Source organism: Coregonus lavaretus (assembly GCF_964263955.1).
Source record: "Coregonus lavaretus genome assembly, chromosome: 9".
NCBI lineage: Eukaryota > Metazoa > Chordata > Actinopteri > Salmoniformes > Salmonidae > Coregonus > Coregonus lavaretus.
In genome coordinates this window covers 38,640,680-38,659,710 of record NC_139996.1, presented here as the reverse complement: position 1 = coordinate 38,659,710, position 19,031 = coordinate 38,640,680, and the positions used below count along the sequence as shown (strand labels likewise).

Below are 19,031 nucleotides of genomic sequence, written 5' to 3'. Positions count from 1 at the left end.
ATCAGCTCTGGTTAATAAAGTAGGTAGCTTACAGATTAACTTTTCTGCTGCTTCCCTCACATGGATCGGACCGGGTCTGGATCCGACGAGGTCTACACGAAACTGGTCACACTTTTTGGACCCGTGAAAACGAGAGGCCCAACATAACAATCCCTGTCACAACAGACAATGCCAGGAACATTGTGAATGTTATCACAGAAGCTGGACTTGGGCCACAAATCGGGTGATTATTAGTTTTGTGTATTTTGCCCCCGAAAATTGTTCTACTACAGTAACTGTTGCCATTTCATTTTCCCGCTGTACCTTAACCGAACTGTGACCCCTAAACCGCAATACGTACCAAAACGTTACAGCCCTACTGACAGCCACTCTGAAAGTAAACACTGCACGTGACAAGTTGTCCCCATTCCTCACGGTAATTGGGCAACTTTTGCAAATGTTTTGTTGTTTGAGTGAGGGAAATGCTGTAAATTAAGAGGTATTTTGAAAGATGAGTGTTGAGGATTATAATAAATACCGCTTTGATGTCAAAGAAGCAAGCCAAACACTTGTGAGTCCAAATGTGCACTTCACAATCCACGATTGTGCACCCCAATACATGTCAGACATGCTTTTTAGTTATGTACACAGTAGGTCCCTCAGGTCTTCTGGCACTGGCCTTTTAACTATCCCAAAACCTAGGACCTAAAGGCATGGAGAGGCAGCCTTTAAATACGATCGATCGAAAAACTGTAAAGGATTTGGTCACATTTTAAATGTGTGCAGACGGAAAGAGTCTATGGAAGATCGGAGTGAAGAACGGCCATGTTGGAATTGTGGTGGGGATCATGTCCCAGAGTTTGTGGAGTGCCCTGTAAGGGTGGAGGAGGTTGAGGTGGATAAAGTTAGGGCGGTCCATCTGATCTCCTATATGGAGGTGATCAAATAATTGAGAGAGAAAGTGACACTAGTGTTGAAGAGATGGTTGTGGATGCACCACAGCCCATGGTGAAGGTTTGTCAACCAAGAGAACCAGACATGCTGTATGTAAAGAAAGTGGCATTCATTGCAACCGTGATAAACTGCACGGCTCAAGTAGCAAGGAAGTCTGTGTAGGGAACAGACATGGATTATTGATTTTAACAGTAGAGGAGCATGTTGAGTGACATACCGTATACCGGGGTATTTTGAAATATCGACAGTATTATTTTCAATACCGCAGTGCTACGCCACTGCTTATAACTATAAGAAATCTAAGATGTGTCAAATAAATTATATCCAGCTGAGCATTTGGTTTGCTAACTTGCTAGCTAAGTGGCTAGATGTCAAGATCAAGCTTCTTGGTTACAGCAGAGACATTCAATCGCCTCCTGGATCAAGAGCCTTGTTGCCCCAAAGAAATTGCCTTGTGTGCACTTCCGGTAATACCGTATACCCCGGTATGGTACAGAAACGGTATGACGGTATGAAAATCTGGTTACCGCCCAACCCTAGTAGGATTATTTTGATCAACATACATTTTGTCTTTTGAGATCTTGTATTTTCTTCTCGCACAGTACGTGGCGGCAATACAACTTTTGGATGTAGTCCGCCGTAAAACCTGACTAAGAAGAAGAGGTGCCGCTCTAGCAGGTGGAGGGGCCTTGCAGTGTGTGTACTGTGAGCGAGTGACACAGGGAGCAAGGAGGAAGGGAGAGACAGCAACCAACCATACCAAGCCGACTCGCGCTAGTAGACTAACTAGCTAGCTTGTCATAGCTAGGTTATTTATCATCCAATATGATTACGTACAGTTGAAGTCGGAAGTTTACATACACTTAGGTTGGAGTCATTAAAACTCGTTTTTCAACCACTCCACAAATTTCATGTTACCAAACTAGAGTTTTAGCAAGTCGGTTAGGACATCTACTTTGTGCATGACACAAGTAATTTTTCCAACAATTGTTTACAGACAGATTATTTCACTTATAATTCACTGTATCACATTTCCAGTGGGTCAGAAGTTTACATACACTAAGTTGACTGTGCCTTTAAACAGCTTGGAAAATTCCAGAAAATGATTTCATGGCTTTAGAAAATTCTGACATAATTTGAGTCAATTGGAGGTGTACCTGTGGATGTATTTCAAGGCCTACCTTCAACGTCAGTGCCTCTTTGCTTGACATCATGGGAAAATCAGCCAAGCCCTCAGAAGACAAAAATGGTATACCTCCACAAGTCTGGTTCATCCTTGGGAGCAATTTTGAAACACCTGAAGGTATCACGTTCATCTGTACAAACAATAGTACACAAGTATAAACAGCATGGGACCACGCAGTCGTCATACCGCTCAGGAAGGAGACGCGTTCTGTCTCCTAGAGATGAACGTACTTTGGTACGAAAAGTGCAAATCAATCCCAGAACAACAGCAAAGGACCTTGTGAAGATGCTGGAGGAAACAGGTACAAAAGTATCTATATCCACAGTAAAACGAGTCCTATATCGACATAACCTGAAAGGCAGCTCAGCAAGGAAGAAGCCACTGTTCCAAAACCGCCATAAAAAAGCCAGACTACGGTTTGCAATTGCACATGGGGACAAAGATCGTACTTTTTGGAGAAATGTCCTCTGGTCTGATGAAACAAAAAATAGAACTGTTTGGCCATAATGACCATCGTTATGTTTGGAGGAAAAAGGGGAATGCTTGCAAGCCAAAGAACACCATCCCAACTGTGAAGCACGGGGGTGGCAGCATCCAGCTGTGAGGGTGCTTTGCTGCAGGAGCTACACAGCCAGAGCCCGGACATGAACCCGATTGAACTTCTCTGGAGAGACCTGAAAATAGCTGTGTAGCGACGCTCCTCATCCAACCGGACAGAGCTTGAGAGGATCAGCAGAGAAGAATGGGAGAAACTCATAAGATGCCAAGCTTGTAGCGTCATACCCAAGAAGACTTGAGGCTGTAATTGCTGCAAAAGGTGCTTCAACAAAGTACTGAGTAAAGGGTCTGAATACTTACGTACAGTTGAAGTCGGAAGTTTACATACACTTAGGTTGGAGTCATTAAAACGGGGGTGGCAGCATCATGCTGTGGGGGTGCTTTACTGCAGGAGGGACTGGTGCACTTCACAAAATAGATGGCATCATGAGGAAGGAAAATTATGTGGATATATTGAAGCAATATCTCAAGACATCGGTCAGGAAGTTCAAGCTTGGTCGCAAATGGGTCTTCCAAATGGACAATGACCCCAAGCATACTTCCAAAGTTGTGGCAAAATGGCTTAAGGACAACAAAGTCAAGGTATTGGAGTGGCCATCACAAAGCCCTGACCTCAATCCTATAGAAAATGTGTGGGCAGAAGTGAAAAAGCATGTGTGAGCAAGGAGGCCTACAAACCTGACTCAGTTACACCAGCTCTGTCAGGAGAAATGGGCCAAAATTCACCCCTTATTGTGGGAAGCTTGTGCAAGGCTACCCGAAACGTTTGACCCAAGTAAAAAAATGTAAAGGCAATGCTACCAAATACTAATTGAGTGTATGTAAACTTCTGACCCACTGGGAATGTGATTAAAGAAATAAAAGCTGAAATAAATAATTCTCTCTACAATTATTCTGACATTTCACATTCTTAAAATAAAGTGGTGATCCTAACTGACCTAAGGCAGGGAATTTTTACTAGGATTAAATGTCAGTAATTGTGAAAAACTGAGTTTAAATGTATTTGGCTAAGGTGTATGTAAACTTCCAACTTCAACTGTAGTACCGGTCCTGACTGCATCAAATCGAGAGAAGCTAGTTAGCTAAGCTAGCAAACTTAGCTAGATAGCCTAGTTGAGGCTGCATGCGCGTTCTCCCTGTCCTACAGTTACAAATAACAACACTTCCATTCAGTTATTAAGTAGCAGTCTACCTGTTGGCTCTTGGTCGTTGTAGCATATCCTTCTCATTTAACTTTTAAATCCATGATTTTAATTCCATCTACAATTAACTAGATAACCTCTTAACTTTTTTTTGCCACACACGGAGGCTCTTTGACAACAACAAGCTACACGCGCCACTCTGCATAGCCTATTCTTGTTGAGCAGTGGCGACATACTGTTAACGTTTTATCTATAACTGTCTGTCCATGGCGGTTGTAATCTACTGTGAAGCCAAAACGTTCCCAAAATGGAGATTTAAACGATGATGGAGGATCATCCAATTCTGGTTTATTGAGCCCACCACTCGCCATCATACAGAACTAGGCTGCGCCTCACAAAAAGTATAGATAGTTTGAAATGAGCCAGTTAAGGTTTGAATTTTGATTACAATGTGCGCATAAGCTCTAGCTATTTGTTTTAATGGAATAGCCTACAATGTTTTTTTTCTGCTCAAATTTACTCAGGAGACAATGGAATACAACGCAGTGTATGCATAGCCTATAGGCCTAGTGATTTTATTAGGGATGTTAAATGGCTAACTGTTAATCGGTTAGCCGCCGAAAATAACATTTGACCGGTAATGCTTATAGGTCTATAGGTTAATTTGCATAACTTTGTGGAATTAAATTGGCACGTGTGTATTTTCGTTAGTCGTCATGCATCTTATCACATGTTTCTAATGGAGATTTTCATCTCTGTCACAACCGCTCGCATTTGGTTTAGCACGGGATTTTCCAGCTAATTGCATTTTGGCAAATGTTTGAAAATGACTTTATTCACTGATTCATTACAGGCGTTGCATGTTCAATAATACTGTACGACAATAGGCTTGCTATTGCTGCATGTTTCTATTAAGCTCTTAATGAAAAATGTCCGGTCTTTGTATGCATGCATAGTGTCAGAGAGAAAGAGGCGAAGCGAGAGGTTTCACTCTAGCCAAAATCTGTCCAAAACAAGCCCAATGCGTTTCTATGTTGCCTGCCTTCCAGCCTTGGGACGACTACCATTGTTAGGGAGGAGAAATAAGCATCTCGTCATTATGTACAGATAGTATGTTACTGTTCAGCCACTACGTTCCAATTTAGGTGTTTATTATTGCCCCAATCTGCCATTTTCAACCCGTATACAGGCCCGAGTGTAAAGGGTTAACACTACATTCCTGAGTGGAAAAGTAATAGCTAAGCGTAAAAGGCTATTTTATTTGCAGAAAAAAATAAGAGAAAGCACAATAGCATATCACTCGTTCCTGGTAATTGTATGATAGGAGCCAGATTTTTTATTACAATCTGCTATATAACGGCTCATGATATTCTTATCTACACGAGACATCAGTCTAGACTGGAGTAGAATGAACATAGCTCTGCTGCCTAATGCGATGATGATAAGTTGGACATTTCAGGGCAGATCGAGATAGCAATGAGCCAGTGGATTCCAGGAAAGGGAAGTCCAGTGCAATGCCATGTCAGCATGTTCAGATTGTTGCCTAAATCCACTGCCAATTTACACAGGGCATGCCGAACAAGCAAAGCTTAGCCCCACTATTCTGGGGAGAGGAAGCTGTGTGTTTATATGTAGTCTGTGTGAGTATGTTTTTGTGTGTTGTGAGGGAGAGAGAGAGTCTGCTCGATGTGTGTCCCACGGTGTCTAGCTATCAGGTCAAAGCACTGCTTAACAGTTGTCTCTCCAGTACATTGGGCCAAAACACCATGTTTCCTGCGACAGTAACATGTACTGTGCCAGAAATAATCAAATCAAATGTTATTTGTCACATGCGCAGGTGTAGAACTTACAGTGAAATGCTTACTTACAAGCCATTCACCAACAATGCAGTTTAAAAAAAAATGTGTTAAGTAAAAAATAGATAAGTAAAAAATAACAGTAGCGAGGCTATATACAGGGGGTACTGGTACAGAGTCAATGTGCGGGGGCACAGGTCAGTCGAGGTAATTGAGGTAATATGTACATGTAGGTAGAGTTAAAGTGACTTGGGGGTAGAAGCTGTTCAGAAGCCTTTTGGACCTAGACTTGGCGCTCCGTAACCGCTTGCTGTGCGATCAGATTAATATCCACACAATCCGATTTAGTGCCTCTGCAACACTGACACAATTAGCTGGTTTAGTCTTTCTGGAAGCAGGGGGTGGTGGTTGGCATGGGGTCAGGACTGTTCCAACTGTGGCAAATTACCTGGATTACTGAGGCACAGTCCCAATGCAGCTGCTCAATACAATCCCTCTGGACTGGAGGCAAGAGAAGCAGTAACATACAGTGTACCTTGCTCAAAAACAATGTCACCTGGTGGGACACACACTTGGAGCTGCAATTACTTTAACTGGCAAAGCTCTGCCAGTGCCATGAGAAAAACATCATAAAAATATATCAGGATGGCTATTTATCAAAATGCCACACACCCAGGCTATCTTTATCTTCAGCCATATAGGCAAAGCTGAACGTAATATCTTTCAAAAGGCCATGATGAATTTTTAACGGATGGCTATGAAAACTTTCACAGTATTGTCAGAGTTGATTAATTAATACTTGGAAAATTTTGATTGTAGAGCTTGTAAAAGCAGAACTCGCCCCAGTGATCACTCACTTTGGAAAGGTTTTAAAATCTCCATAACTCAAATGAGAGGTCAAACCAGGGAAAACGTCAAGAGAATAATACCATCCTTGTATGCACAGCAGCCACAGCCTATAGTAGAGTTGGTATCTAGTAAATCCAAATGTCGACCTAAGGAAATGTTTTCTTTCTCCTCCTCTGAGGCGTTGCCCATTGTGTACAATTATTCAAATGACATATGGTCACCAGGGCTTGGAGGCTAAAGCAATGAGGTCTCATGGATTCAGTTGCCTGGACCGCGCTCCGTGTAGATTAGGCTACATAGTCAACATTCGGTATGGTGGTATAAAAACAGTACAACATTGTTTCTCGGAGACCACCCATTGTATCTGATAAATGGTTACAGTAAAACACCCAGGCCATTAGCATTAGGCCTACATTTCCCTACTAAAGCAGAGGAAACGTCTTTAACGTTCCCCATTTACTACAGCCATTAAGGCTCGTCTACAGTGTGGCTGTTTCAGACAGAAAGTTCTGGTGAGAGAGCAGGCAGACTGTAGCCTGAGGTGTGTAGCAGCCTGGCAGGCTCCCTCTCCCTGGCCCATTGACTGTGGTGGAGCTCAGATGTTGTCTTTGATAGGAGAGATCCCCTGGCACCCAGACAGTCACACATCTCTGCTGCCACTTTGCCAAATTGCCCAGGGCATTGGTGGTAAGCTCACAGACTGGTTCATTATAGAAAGACACCATTACTGTATATCTGTTCAGAATGTCATGGTCAACCATCATTACATTGACGCCTCTGGGTCTAACAGGTTCATAAAAACATGCTATAAAATATAATAGCATAGGGTGGAGCAGAAGACCTTTAGTGCAGTGTCTTGATTCATACTGAATCTAGGCTAACATTCCGTTTGCTGACAGAGAGTGAAAGTTCAAGATGTTACAGTAGTATCCTCTTATTTTCTGCTTGGGCATAATTAAAATCAAACCTGAACTCACTGTATAACAGAGTAGGAAAACTCCCCATCTCCAAGCAAGCCAAGACACACACATATTTTCTCTTCATAGCACGGACACTTTTCCACTTTCTTGCCTTCTCCTCTTCCTCCCACAACCAACCGCTGTCCTACTTCATATTGTACAGGAGTCAGCTGTAAGCCACACTCAAGCCTATAATAAAAATCATCGCAGCTAACGTCAGCCACTGCAAACAGTGTGGAGCTGAGCTGAGTGTGCTGCTGTAAGTAGGGTCTCATTAAGACTTTGGTTGCTGCTTGACGCTTTTCCACTAGTCCTGTCACACATTGGTCATGTGCAGTTAGGTCTAAGTATCATAGGCCTTGCAGATTTACCGTTGCAAAACAGTGAGGAGTGTGAGGGGGCAGGGGGAGAAGCTGGCCAGCGAATGTGGAAGGAAGGAAGGTCTCTCTCAGGGAGCAGTGACGGGGAATTATTCCTCTGACTGCATTCCTCCAGACCACAGCAGCAGCTCGAGGACACAATGAAACAGCTCAAAGTGGAGCTTTTTACTGTGTCCTCTAACACTCCACCTATCCTGTTGACACAACACAGCCCCACAGCCAACAGACTCTTTCATAACAAAGCCTGAGCGGGAGAAAAGTCCCTGTGTGTGACTGTGTTTTCCACAAACAAATGTCAGGAGTGAGCAGTCACCCCTGGGACACAGCTGATTAGAGGCACAACGCTGTGCCAAGAGAGATTTCCAATAGGCCTACACCTCCCTTTGGACTTTAATTAAAGCCAAAACGACAGCTTTGGGAGGGCAAAGCCTGTGAGACCAACATTGTATAGAAACTATCTGCCATATTGATATGATTAATTTGGCCTGCTAGCGTGAATGTGAAGGCGTGAAAAATGCTGTAAAAAATGCCATAAATGTATATAATGGACCAGATGATTCGAACTGGAATTAAATATACTTCATAAAATATTCCTCGTACTGGATTGGATTAGCCTAATAAGCCTGACTATTCGACCACCCATATCCATCCACATTGTAACCCTAATCCTCCTTGTGGGCTGGCCAGGAGTCAGGGGAACAACGAGGTTAGATAAGGTTATTCCTAAGCCCCCATTAAATGTGTGAGCTTGTGTTTCACAAGCCCTGAGATCTGATAGCCCAGCTTTAGGCTAATGGCCAGATGAGCTTGGGATGCCCTTTAAAAGTACTAAAATATGGCTCTGATAAGAGGAAGATGTTTTTTTACTCCAGTATCTCTTCGCTCCAGTGGAGTTTAAAATGATTAAGATACGCATGCCTGACATAGAATGTACCTACTGACATAATGTGATCTTCAGTCCACTGTTGAAATAATAACCATATTATCATCATCATCATATTATTATTATAATATATACAAGTATTGTGTTTAGTTATTAATGTTTTGATGTGAATATCAATGTGTATATTGATGTGTGTATTGATGTGTATACAGGCCTCATCTGTAAAAGAGACCTTGGTCTCAGCATGACTCCCTGTCAAAATAAAGGTTAAATAAATATGGTAAAATTCAGGTGCAGTACCAGAGAGAAAAAGTGTGGCTTCAGTCAGGTAGTCCCTCTCTCTTTCTCTCTCTCTTCCCTTTCGCCTGCTGCTGTTGATAAAAAAAAATGAATGGGCTAAAACAGGATTCCCAGGCCTGCTCCAGAGTATCCATCCTTCATGGAACTCCTTCTCCAGTTCTCTTCTGTTGTTTATATGCTGACACACAGTGCTATTCCACTATGACCGCAACTGCCTCACCTCTATGAATCCTTTACAGAGGAACTCAGTAGCGGTCATTCTAAAAAATAATGGAGTGAATCCTCTGGTTAAAAATTGCAGGTCCTTTGGTGTTTGGGGAGAAATGGAGAGGGAGAGACCAGCTGTAATAACAGCTGTAAGAACCTGCTTCCTCTGGGTAGTCCCAGAGCCACCCAGCTACTGTCTTCCAGGGAGCCCAGCCGCTGCATCCTCCTGCCGGGGAGGGAGGAAGGGCAGCCACCCTGGGGATCCAGCCTCTGTAGCCTGGCCCCCAGGGGCTAATTATGAAGCTGGGCCATCTGCTCCTCTGTGAAATGGAGCCCTGTGATGTTGGCTTTGAGGTGGGTGCTAATGATTTCACACAGGAACAGTCATTAACCCCATCAGTCCCAAGACCCCAGGAAAAATCGGCTTTCATTTATCTTCATGTCCAGCCCTTATATTTAACCTAAAAATTAAGTGTTTAACCATTTTATTTTCAGGGCTACAAGTAAAACACACAACAATTTGACATAAACAGTTGTATTCATGAGTTTTACAAAAAAAGGTCAGCCAAAGCAAAAAATGGATAAGCATGAATTTATATGAATGCTGTAAGTACAGAACTTGTTTGCTCACTAGTCAGTGACAACTGTGTGGAATTTGGAGTTTGTGACAGCAACTATGTGAGTGTATTACAGTATTATAGACACTATGTCCTGGGATTTCCTATGATCTATGTAGAAGAACCCCTTATCTTCTAACGACTCTTGTGTAGCTTGTGAGTGTCATAGAGCAAAACATGTTCCATGTGGGTGGTTGTGAGCATCTCTGCTCTTCATAGATACCTATTAAATAGTTTGGACCTTAAACCATTCGGACTCTACAGACGTTTTTGTAAAAAGACCAGGCCCTTTAGAGGTCCACCCTAGTCTCACAAACACCGCTCTAGCTAAGCCCCTGTTAATCACACAGACTGTTAGCTGGTCTATAGATCAAACACACAATGTTTAAAGGAGGTTATAAATCCAAAACGCTCCGGTGTTATGGTGGGACTAATTGGGTTAACCCTTCAGAGAGGAACTGAGACTTAACCTCAGCACAGAGGTTATGTGTCTCTGAACTTAGATATGTCTGCTACTCTCACCAGCCTGGTGGCTGATGCCTGGACACTGACTTGCGCCTCCCTGTCCCCCGCGGCAACATCTTCCATCAAGACTACAGGGGTTATGAGTTTGGTGCAAGTCTTTTTAGTTCATCAAGCAATAACCCAACCCCACTATAGTAACTCAGCACCTGCAAACACACATCTACCTCTCAGATAAGATAACCATAGATTTTAGGAAACCAAATGCTATGTTCAATAACAGTGAACAATTGAGGCACAAGCATAACCTTAAAATGCCTGCGTTGGGCTTATCTGGTCATTATTTATTCATGATAAAAACAGGACATGTCAACAGTTTGGGAAACCATTACAGTGTACGTTAGACTATATAAATGTAATGGGGTAATGGTACATTTGGGACCTCCTGGCTTTCACAACGCAAGGCACCCCGCCCCTAATAGAGTAGCTCTCTGAGGTCTCTCTGTAATTACACTGATTGAGCCCCAGCGTGTTCTCCAGCTTGTGAGCTAATAGCCAATTGACTGGAAAACCTCTGTAATGCAGATCACAAATCAATGTCTGAGTGGCTTACCGCTGCACTGCTCCACTGGGTGGGATGTGTCACTTTGATCCTGACTGAGGCGCACAGGTATTCCCCCCCAGATAAACCTTCCTGTAGCTACCACTCCCAGAAGCCACCATCAGAGGTCCTGCAGTGTTTGTGCTTTTCTTTGTTGCCACTTCTAGATAGTTTCTCCATTTATTTAATAATTTTTTTAGTAGCCCCACCACACACACTTCAAACAGCAGGACCTAGACAAGCTAAGCTGTCAGTATTTACTTTGATACTGATACCAGGTTTAGTATCGCAATACTTGATACCATCATGATACTCAATTCTGAAACGATACCAAGGCAAAAAAATAAGGCGTATTATCCAGTCACAGAATGGCACTTCATCCAGACAGATCTTTTGAGTTCAATATCACTACATGACATTTTATGTCCATTTTTCAGACAGCCATGTATGCATTAATGAATCAATTATCCAATCATACAATCAATTTGACTTTGTTTTACCAATCTAACTACATATCATAATTGTAAATAATTTATTTGAATAGTAAATCTCTATTGATAAACTGGGTAAATCAAGATGTAGCCTAGGCCTATTCACAATACAGATGAATGCCTTTTCAATAGGAGTGTGTGCATGCATTGAGTTATTGAGCTTGTTTTGGCTGATTTCATGGGGCTACAGATGAAAAAGAATCTGTTTCCCTTCCATTTTTTATTGTAATAATCAAAAATCTTTCCATAGAAAAAGCAATCTTTGATTTACCAACTTTTTATTTGCTATGTTTTTGTTGGGGGGTGGGGGTTCAGGTACTGGTAGCAATCTCTTCTTTTAGAAAAGTGTACACTGTCTCTTTAAGACCTAAGGACTTCATTCACACACACAGTGAGCACAGTTACATGCACACAATAATGCAATTATTATGGATAGTCAGATTAATATAATAGTTTGATTAAAACGTTTACATGCTTTGCAAGAAGAACGATTTTCTTAATGTCCTGTTAACATGGACAATTATGAAATCAGGCTACTTGATGGCACTTTGATAATTGCAGAAAATCGGCAATCAAAATAAACATTCTACCACAGCGACCACATTATTTTTGGGAAGAATATTTGATTGAATTCGGACATATAAAGTTGGTATGTGAAAACTACTTCTAAGACGCATACATTCAGTTGTTCCGAACTCACTTCACTCGCGCTAAAGAAGGAGGCTCACTGGGCTGGTGCTAGCACCTGCACAGATCAAATACACAACTGGAACGCCGATCACGGTGTTTACATGTCCTAATAATTTGAAAGATTGCGCAGAAAACCATGTGTTTTAATCGGCATATGCTTACTTCGATTTTGACCTTATGCGATTAAGATAAGCAGAGTAAGGTGTTTACATAGGCTGTTCCGGTGACACCGACAGTCATGACTCATGACCGCAGTCAAATGCCACGTGACTCACGGTCACGGTAATCTCCTCTTACGCACTCTGGACATGCGTTGGAAGTGACTGTCAGGTCGCTAACGGCCTGGTACTCAGTTCTCCATTGTCCCTCTAACTAGGGCTGGGCGGTATACCGGTATTGATGCACAGACCGGTTTGGGTTTTTACTTTACCTTCTATAACGGTATTTGAATGTTTGGTTTGTTAAATGTGATACACTGTGTGTAACGTCCATTTTTATAGTTTACTTCGCTACTTGAGTAATCTTTATCTGCTCTCTCTCGCCATGCCGCTTTCCACACAGACCTAGCCCCGCCCCCTGTCACTCAAGGAGCACATGTTGTTCCTCGACCACAAGACACTTACGTTCAGTCTGCATGGTCAATGCAGGACATGCAACAATGTTGATGACAACAATGCTGTTTCACTTTGCTTCTGTAAGAACCTGCTTCCTCTGGGTAGTCCCAGAGCCACCCTGCTACTGTCTTCCAGGCAGCCCAGCTGCTGCATCCTCCAGCCGGGGAGGGAGGAAGGGCAGCCACCCAGGGGATCCAGCCTCTGTAGCCTGATTTATAAGATATAAGGTGTGTATCATTCACAACTAAAGTTGCCAAATAACTTGAAATCTAGCTATGCTCAACATAGCCACTTCATAGGCGCACTCTCTCCGGAATGGGAAAATGTAAATTATTTTCTTCTTACTATAAAGTCATTCTATGTAAAATAATGGCACGGGACTTATCTTGTCTGCTAAATGAAAAACATATAATCTGCTAAATGAACTAGCCAAATAACATACATAGACCGATTCATATTCTGTTATACTGAAATACATTTTCTTAATATCATAATGTTTCTTTAGACCTGCCTAAAATAAATAATGGATTTATTGTGATGGTGTATATTAAATGGATTTATTAGACTTTTAAAATGTAGATATTCCAAAGGTGCGCATCAGCAGCTTGTATGCGTGGAGGCCTGGAGATGCTAAATGTGTTTGTTAATTAACGCTCAATTACCATGAGACCGGCAGTCATTAATGACAATAACCGGCTGACAAGTTTTCATGACCGCCACAGCCCTATAGGGTAGTGAATGGATGTTAGCTTCAGCTGTAAGCTAGCAAGGAAAGTTAGCCTACAAAGCTGAAATCTACCGGTATCTTCTTGCATCGCAAAGTGTTCTAGCCTCTAATGGACGTTGTTTTGCGAACAGTAATTAACAGTTGCAACATTTCTACATAACGTGTTGCATTATTCAAGTATTTTAACTTCTCTGCAGCATGAGTGGGGAGCTATCATGATGCAGCCCAGACTGAGTGAGTGCAGTGGTTCCTCAGGACAGGCTAGAGCTAGCGGTGAGTAAGTGGAGCAGGCACGGTGCGTTCGGCTATAAGGGGACATCGGCTGCGCTGATAGACAGACTTGATGCTCTCTAAATCAGTAGACGAAGCGAGACAAATTTGACAGAAGTACCGAAAGTAACAAAAATTCTAGTACCTAACCGTTTTTCATGTTATAGTATCGAAAAAGTACCAAAGTTTCGGTACCGGGCAACACTAGTCTGCTGAGTGTGTACATGTCAAAAGCTAGCAGACTTCGGCGGCTCTTTCACTTGAAAGCCTTTGAGTGAGAAAAGACAGTCAGTGTTTGGGGAAATATAGGACACGTTATGGAAAGTGCTCCATTAATATTGTCAAAGGATGTACACACGGTGCACGTGCTTGCATATGAATTCTTACAAATATATACATTTTTTACCAACATCTATTACTAGGACAAAACAATATGCTTATTGCTTACCCAGTTCTGGAGACCTCTCCTTATTCATGTAGAGGCTGCTAGGCTGGTAGATGTTTCCAGGTGCTTACGAACGCAGTAGGAATTAGTGAGTAAGGCACTGTGGTAATACTGTTCCAGCTATCGGACGTGGGGTCATAACAGTCTAGCGTCTTGCAGCGCTGCGTCCCAAAGTAGCCCCCCACCACGTACAGTTTGTTTCCAGAGGCCACAGCATGGCAGCTCATTCTTTTAGAAGTCATATCCCCAACACGAGACCACTGGTTGGTCTCACAGTCAAAGCGGTAGGCGGAGGCGGCGGTGAACTCAGTGTCTCCACCCATGATGAAGATCTGGCTGCCCAGAACAGCGGCGGCCGTGTATCTCCACGGCTGCGGACACTCTGCTGCGATGGCCCAGCGGTTTCCTAGAGGGTCGTAGCACTGCACCTTGGAGGCCTTGTCTCTGTGGATGGTGGTGCCACCAAAGACAAATAGCTTTAGCTTGGCGCTGACCACGGCTGCATTGCTAACGCCGTCTCTGAGCGGCGCCATCATGGTCCATTTGTTGGTTAGCGGGTCATACCGCTCCACCTGTTTGAGGGAGACTGAGGGGGAGGCAGGGAAGATGCCTGCTATGGCAGTGTGGCCGCCCACCACATACAGGCAATTCTCCAGTTCAGCAGAGCCATGGCCGAAACGTGCTATCAACATAGGCGCTCCTTTAGACCACTCCTCGTGGACCGTGTCATAGATCCAAACATCCTTGGACACCCCGTTCTCAGAACCCCTCCCCCCAGTCACGTAGACCTTACAGCCGATGGCACAGGCACTGAACTCCTTCCTGGGGCTGGGCAGGTCTGACTTGGGGATGATCTCCTTGGCTTTGTGGTCCACCTGGTAGATCTTATCACACATGAAGGTCTGTCCTCCCAGGATGAGCAGCGTGTGGCCTGCCTTGCGGGGCCGGGCACAAGGGCTGGTGACCACCCCGTCATTCTGCAGGATCTTCTTCTTGCACTGCATGGCCTCCTCCACGATCTGACGGCTCCTCTTGTCTGACATCACCAGCTCCTCGCAGGCCACCGCCTCGATCAGACACTCAGAGGGCAGCAGGGCCAGGCGGATGCCCCGCAGCAGCTCAGGGAGGTAGTCTCTGCGGCCATCCAGGTCGTATCGCACCCAGCGCATCACGGCATTGAACACGATCTGCTCATCCTCGATCTCCAGCTCGTCACTGAGGATCAGGTCCAGCAGCTTGTCCTTGTTGAGGCCGTAGAAGTCCTCCGTGTCCCGCACCGCCTCAAAGTGCACCAGGCACATCCTCCAGGAGAGCTCATATAGCCGTTTGCACTGGTGGGCATCGGACAGCAGCATCATGCCCAGGCAGTTGGACGAGTGCAGGTTCTTCTCCAGGAACTCTGCGGCAGCGTCTCGGATGTCGTGGAACTGCAGCATGTCTCCAGCCTCGAGTAACGACTCTGCGTTCTCCTCATTGATGATGATGCGTGACGAGTAGGCAAAGTCAAGCAGCAGCTCCAGCACCTCTGGATGCACACTGTCTCTGAAGTTCACCTCGCTGTCTAGGCTCTCCCTCAAGCCTCCACTGAACATGGCCTCAAAGTAGCGGCTGCATGCGGCCAGTACAGCCCGATGGCAGGGGAAGGAGCGGTCCCCCGCCCACAGAGTCACATCAGTGAACATGCACTGCTTTCGGAGGGTGTTGAGGTGGGTGAGCACGCTGTCTGGATGCGAGGGCTTATGGAACAGAGAGATGTTCATGGAGCCCGTGCTGGTCCGGGACTTGCGGTTTTCGTGGACGCTGACTGACATGGTTTCAGAGATCTCCAGGCCCAGGGAGTCGCTTGTCTCAATTTCTCCAACTAAAGAAAAATAACAAAAACACAAATGAGATATACATATCTGGGGAAAAACATCAAGCATATCTGTTTATGGCCTATAGTTGGTCTCAATAGGGATTTATTGTTAAATCAAAGAAATAACTTATAGCAGCCTTTTTACATTCATTCATTCCTTCACAATTAAAAAGGGCTTCTTAAAATAACAACATGCTGATAAATAGCCTAAATTATAACAACTTTATACAGAATAATTTGTATAAGTGAACCAAATGGGAAAACCCATTTTATAACTCAAATTATTTAGTAGGGCTGGGAACGGCCAGGGACCTCACGATACGATATTATCACGATCCTTAGGTGCCTATACGATAAGTATTTCGATGCTCACGATTCTATATTTATTGCGATTCGATACTGCAATTTTATTGCGATTTGATGTTCGAAACATATTGCTCACTGTATGTCTGCTGCAGAGACAAGAGAGAGCATGATACATATTTTTTGATCAGTCATGGAAATAAGTGCTGAAAACATGTTGGCTCACCATTTAAAAAGAAGATTGAGAACAAGCTAACGCTACCTACCACAAAAAGTATAGAGATTTTATTTTACAAAAAAGTCAATGTATCGATATCGTCCCAGAATAATATTGCGATGCAACTATCGATTTCCCCCCCATCACTTATTTAGCCTACCACATGCTCTAATCTAGAGGTCATGCTGCTTTTTGAATGAAGTTCTTATATCTGAATTTTATTACACCTCTCTAAGCCTATTTGTAGCAAACATTTCATCCTAAAGTGCATATAGGGTTCATTAATCAAACAAGTCAACTAATAATATGCAAGTTGGCACTTGCAAAATCAGTTTCTAAATCCATCCAATTACTGTATTTTCAAGTCTTATGAATCAAAAGTCAACACTATTTCTCTAATTTAAATGAACAGTGCTTAGTAGGTACAACATCAATATGAGATGTATTGCTTGATGTCTGCAAAATTATGACTCTGGTCAGCAGTCTCTGCATTTTTTGATAAACAGAGCTGCCCACTGAGGGTCGGCCGGGGCCCACAGAGTGGGCAGAAACTAGTGTTGCACGGTATACCGGTACCACGGTAATATCACAGTACCAAAACGTCATGATACTTATGATACCAACATTTTAGAATACCGTAGTACCGTTTCATATGATACTACCGACTTCGTACAGATCTAAAGATCCTGCTGCCGCCTGTTATAAAATGTTTAGTCAGTTGTGTTTATACATTCAGTTGAATTTAAGCTACAGCCACTAGTCTCTTGTATGTGAAGGTCCAATAATATCATCACTTTCATGCGCACATCATGTGTGGCAGCCAGCTGCATCCCCTATCAGCCCTCACACCTGCTTCTCTCTGTCTGCTCTTCATGCACGTCTATTCCTCCGTCAGTTTTTTTTAAAACATAATTTCGCCATGATGGCGAGCTGGGATGCAGACCCAGACCCTGATGAGATCTGTTGTTAGATTTGTACATGTGTTACATTGGAGCAGCGCTCAAAGCGAGCAATGTTGATACATTGTATAATTTCATCATCTGTTATAACCAAGAGCACAGACCAGTCTGAGTAGACTCTGTAAATTCACTGTCATGCAGCCTCAGTGTCAGAGAGAAAAAATGGAGCACCGCTTCGCGACAGGCATGCTTGCAGCTTCACAGCAAAGAAAACGTCTTGTCTCTAGCCTAAACGGTTTAAAACATGACCCATATTACTGGAGGTGCCTTTTTTGAAGGGGGGGGATTTGCGCACATTTTATATAATTTCAGAAACCATTGGTGTTTCTCAAAATACGTACTACTGTCCTCCGAGCACTCAACTTGGAGCACAGGAGGGTCGGAGCATGAGTCCAAATCAAAGTATGCGAAACGGAGCACGGCGGGCACTTCTCGAATGCGTTTGTACATATTTTGAAGCATGCGTCGATGCAAGCTTCAACGGAAAGTATGCAAAGAAATATCACACAACCATGTAAAAAATTAAAATGTTCTTGAAATCAATGGCGGACATTATTTGAGCTGAAGCGAGAGAAAATACACTCTGTCTTCGGAATAAAAATGTTGCCTATTCACATCTCATATGTTGCCTGACTACAATATTTTATCTTGATGCGTTAATACATGCTGGGTTAATGTTGGCATGGTTACCCGCCTAAAATACCCACTGTAATGTGTGTAGGTCGAGTGTCCATAGTAAATCAATAGATTTAACTGGCTAGCTACTTCTGTTAGCTAGCCAGATAGCCACAAATAATTATTAGCTAGCTACCCACGAAGATTTGACATGTATCTTCGATAACATTGATTTTAGGTCATTGTTGCCTGTTATACTATTTGGTTAGCTACATTATTACGATTCACATATAGCTGGCTTATAGGTATGAAGTAAAGTGTTTTCTTTGTGTACATCTTGTTTTGTCTCTATTGCCATTGTCCTGGCTAGAAGAAGGAAGGTTCAGTGAGTCCATAGTAAGTCAATAGGGCTAACAGGCTAGCCACGAAGAATTGTTAGCTAGCTACCCACGAATAATTTACATCTACTCTACCTTGCATGACATTAGTTTTAGGTAATTTTTGCCTGTTTAACTAGCTAGCTAGATTACAACTATTCACATACATCTAGCTGATAATTATGAAGTAAAACGTTTGCTTTGTGTATATCTTGTTTCGTCTCTATCGTTGCCATTGTCCTAGAAGGAGATGCAGCGTGAGTTAATACAGTAGGTGGAGTGCGAGTGCTTCTCAAATGTAATGTTTTATGCGTTCTCCACACACTCATCCTCAGAAGAACGTACTCAAGAGAACGTTCCAAGAGAATGAACTTGGAGCATGAGATTGTGGATCACGGTAGTACAGTGCATTCGGAAAGTTCAGACCCCTTGACTTTTTCCACATTGTTACGTTACAGCCTTATTCTACAATTTACAGAAATACCCCATAATGATAAAGCGAAAACAGTTTTGTTTGAAATTTTCGCAAAAGTATTAAAAATAAACTGAAATACCTTATTTATGTAAGTATTCAGACCCTTTGCTATGAGACTCG

The 19,031-nt window shown here is 43.2% G+C and overlaps 1 protein-coding gene across 2 annotated transcripts in view; it reads right to left on the bottom strand.

Annotated features, from left to right (window-relative positions):
- LOC311135220 (kelch-like protein 25) overlaps positions 1 to 19,031 on the bottom strand; it is a 41,704-nt gene that overhangs the window by 8,455 nt on the left and 14,218 nt on the right. For both annotated transcript variants that reach the window (XM_084169154.1, XM_084169153.1), the window contains one exon: positions 14,114 to 15,971. In XM_084169154.1, the coding sequence (XP_084025280.1) occupies positions 14,152 to 15,921 (1,770 nt within the window). In that variant the 5' untranslated portion in view covers positions 15,922 to 15,971 and the 3' untranslated portion in view covers positions 14,114 to 14,151. The remainder of the gene's footprint in view (positions 1 to 14,113; positions 15,972 to 19,031) is intronic.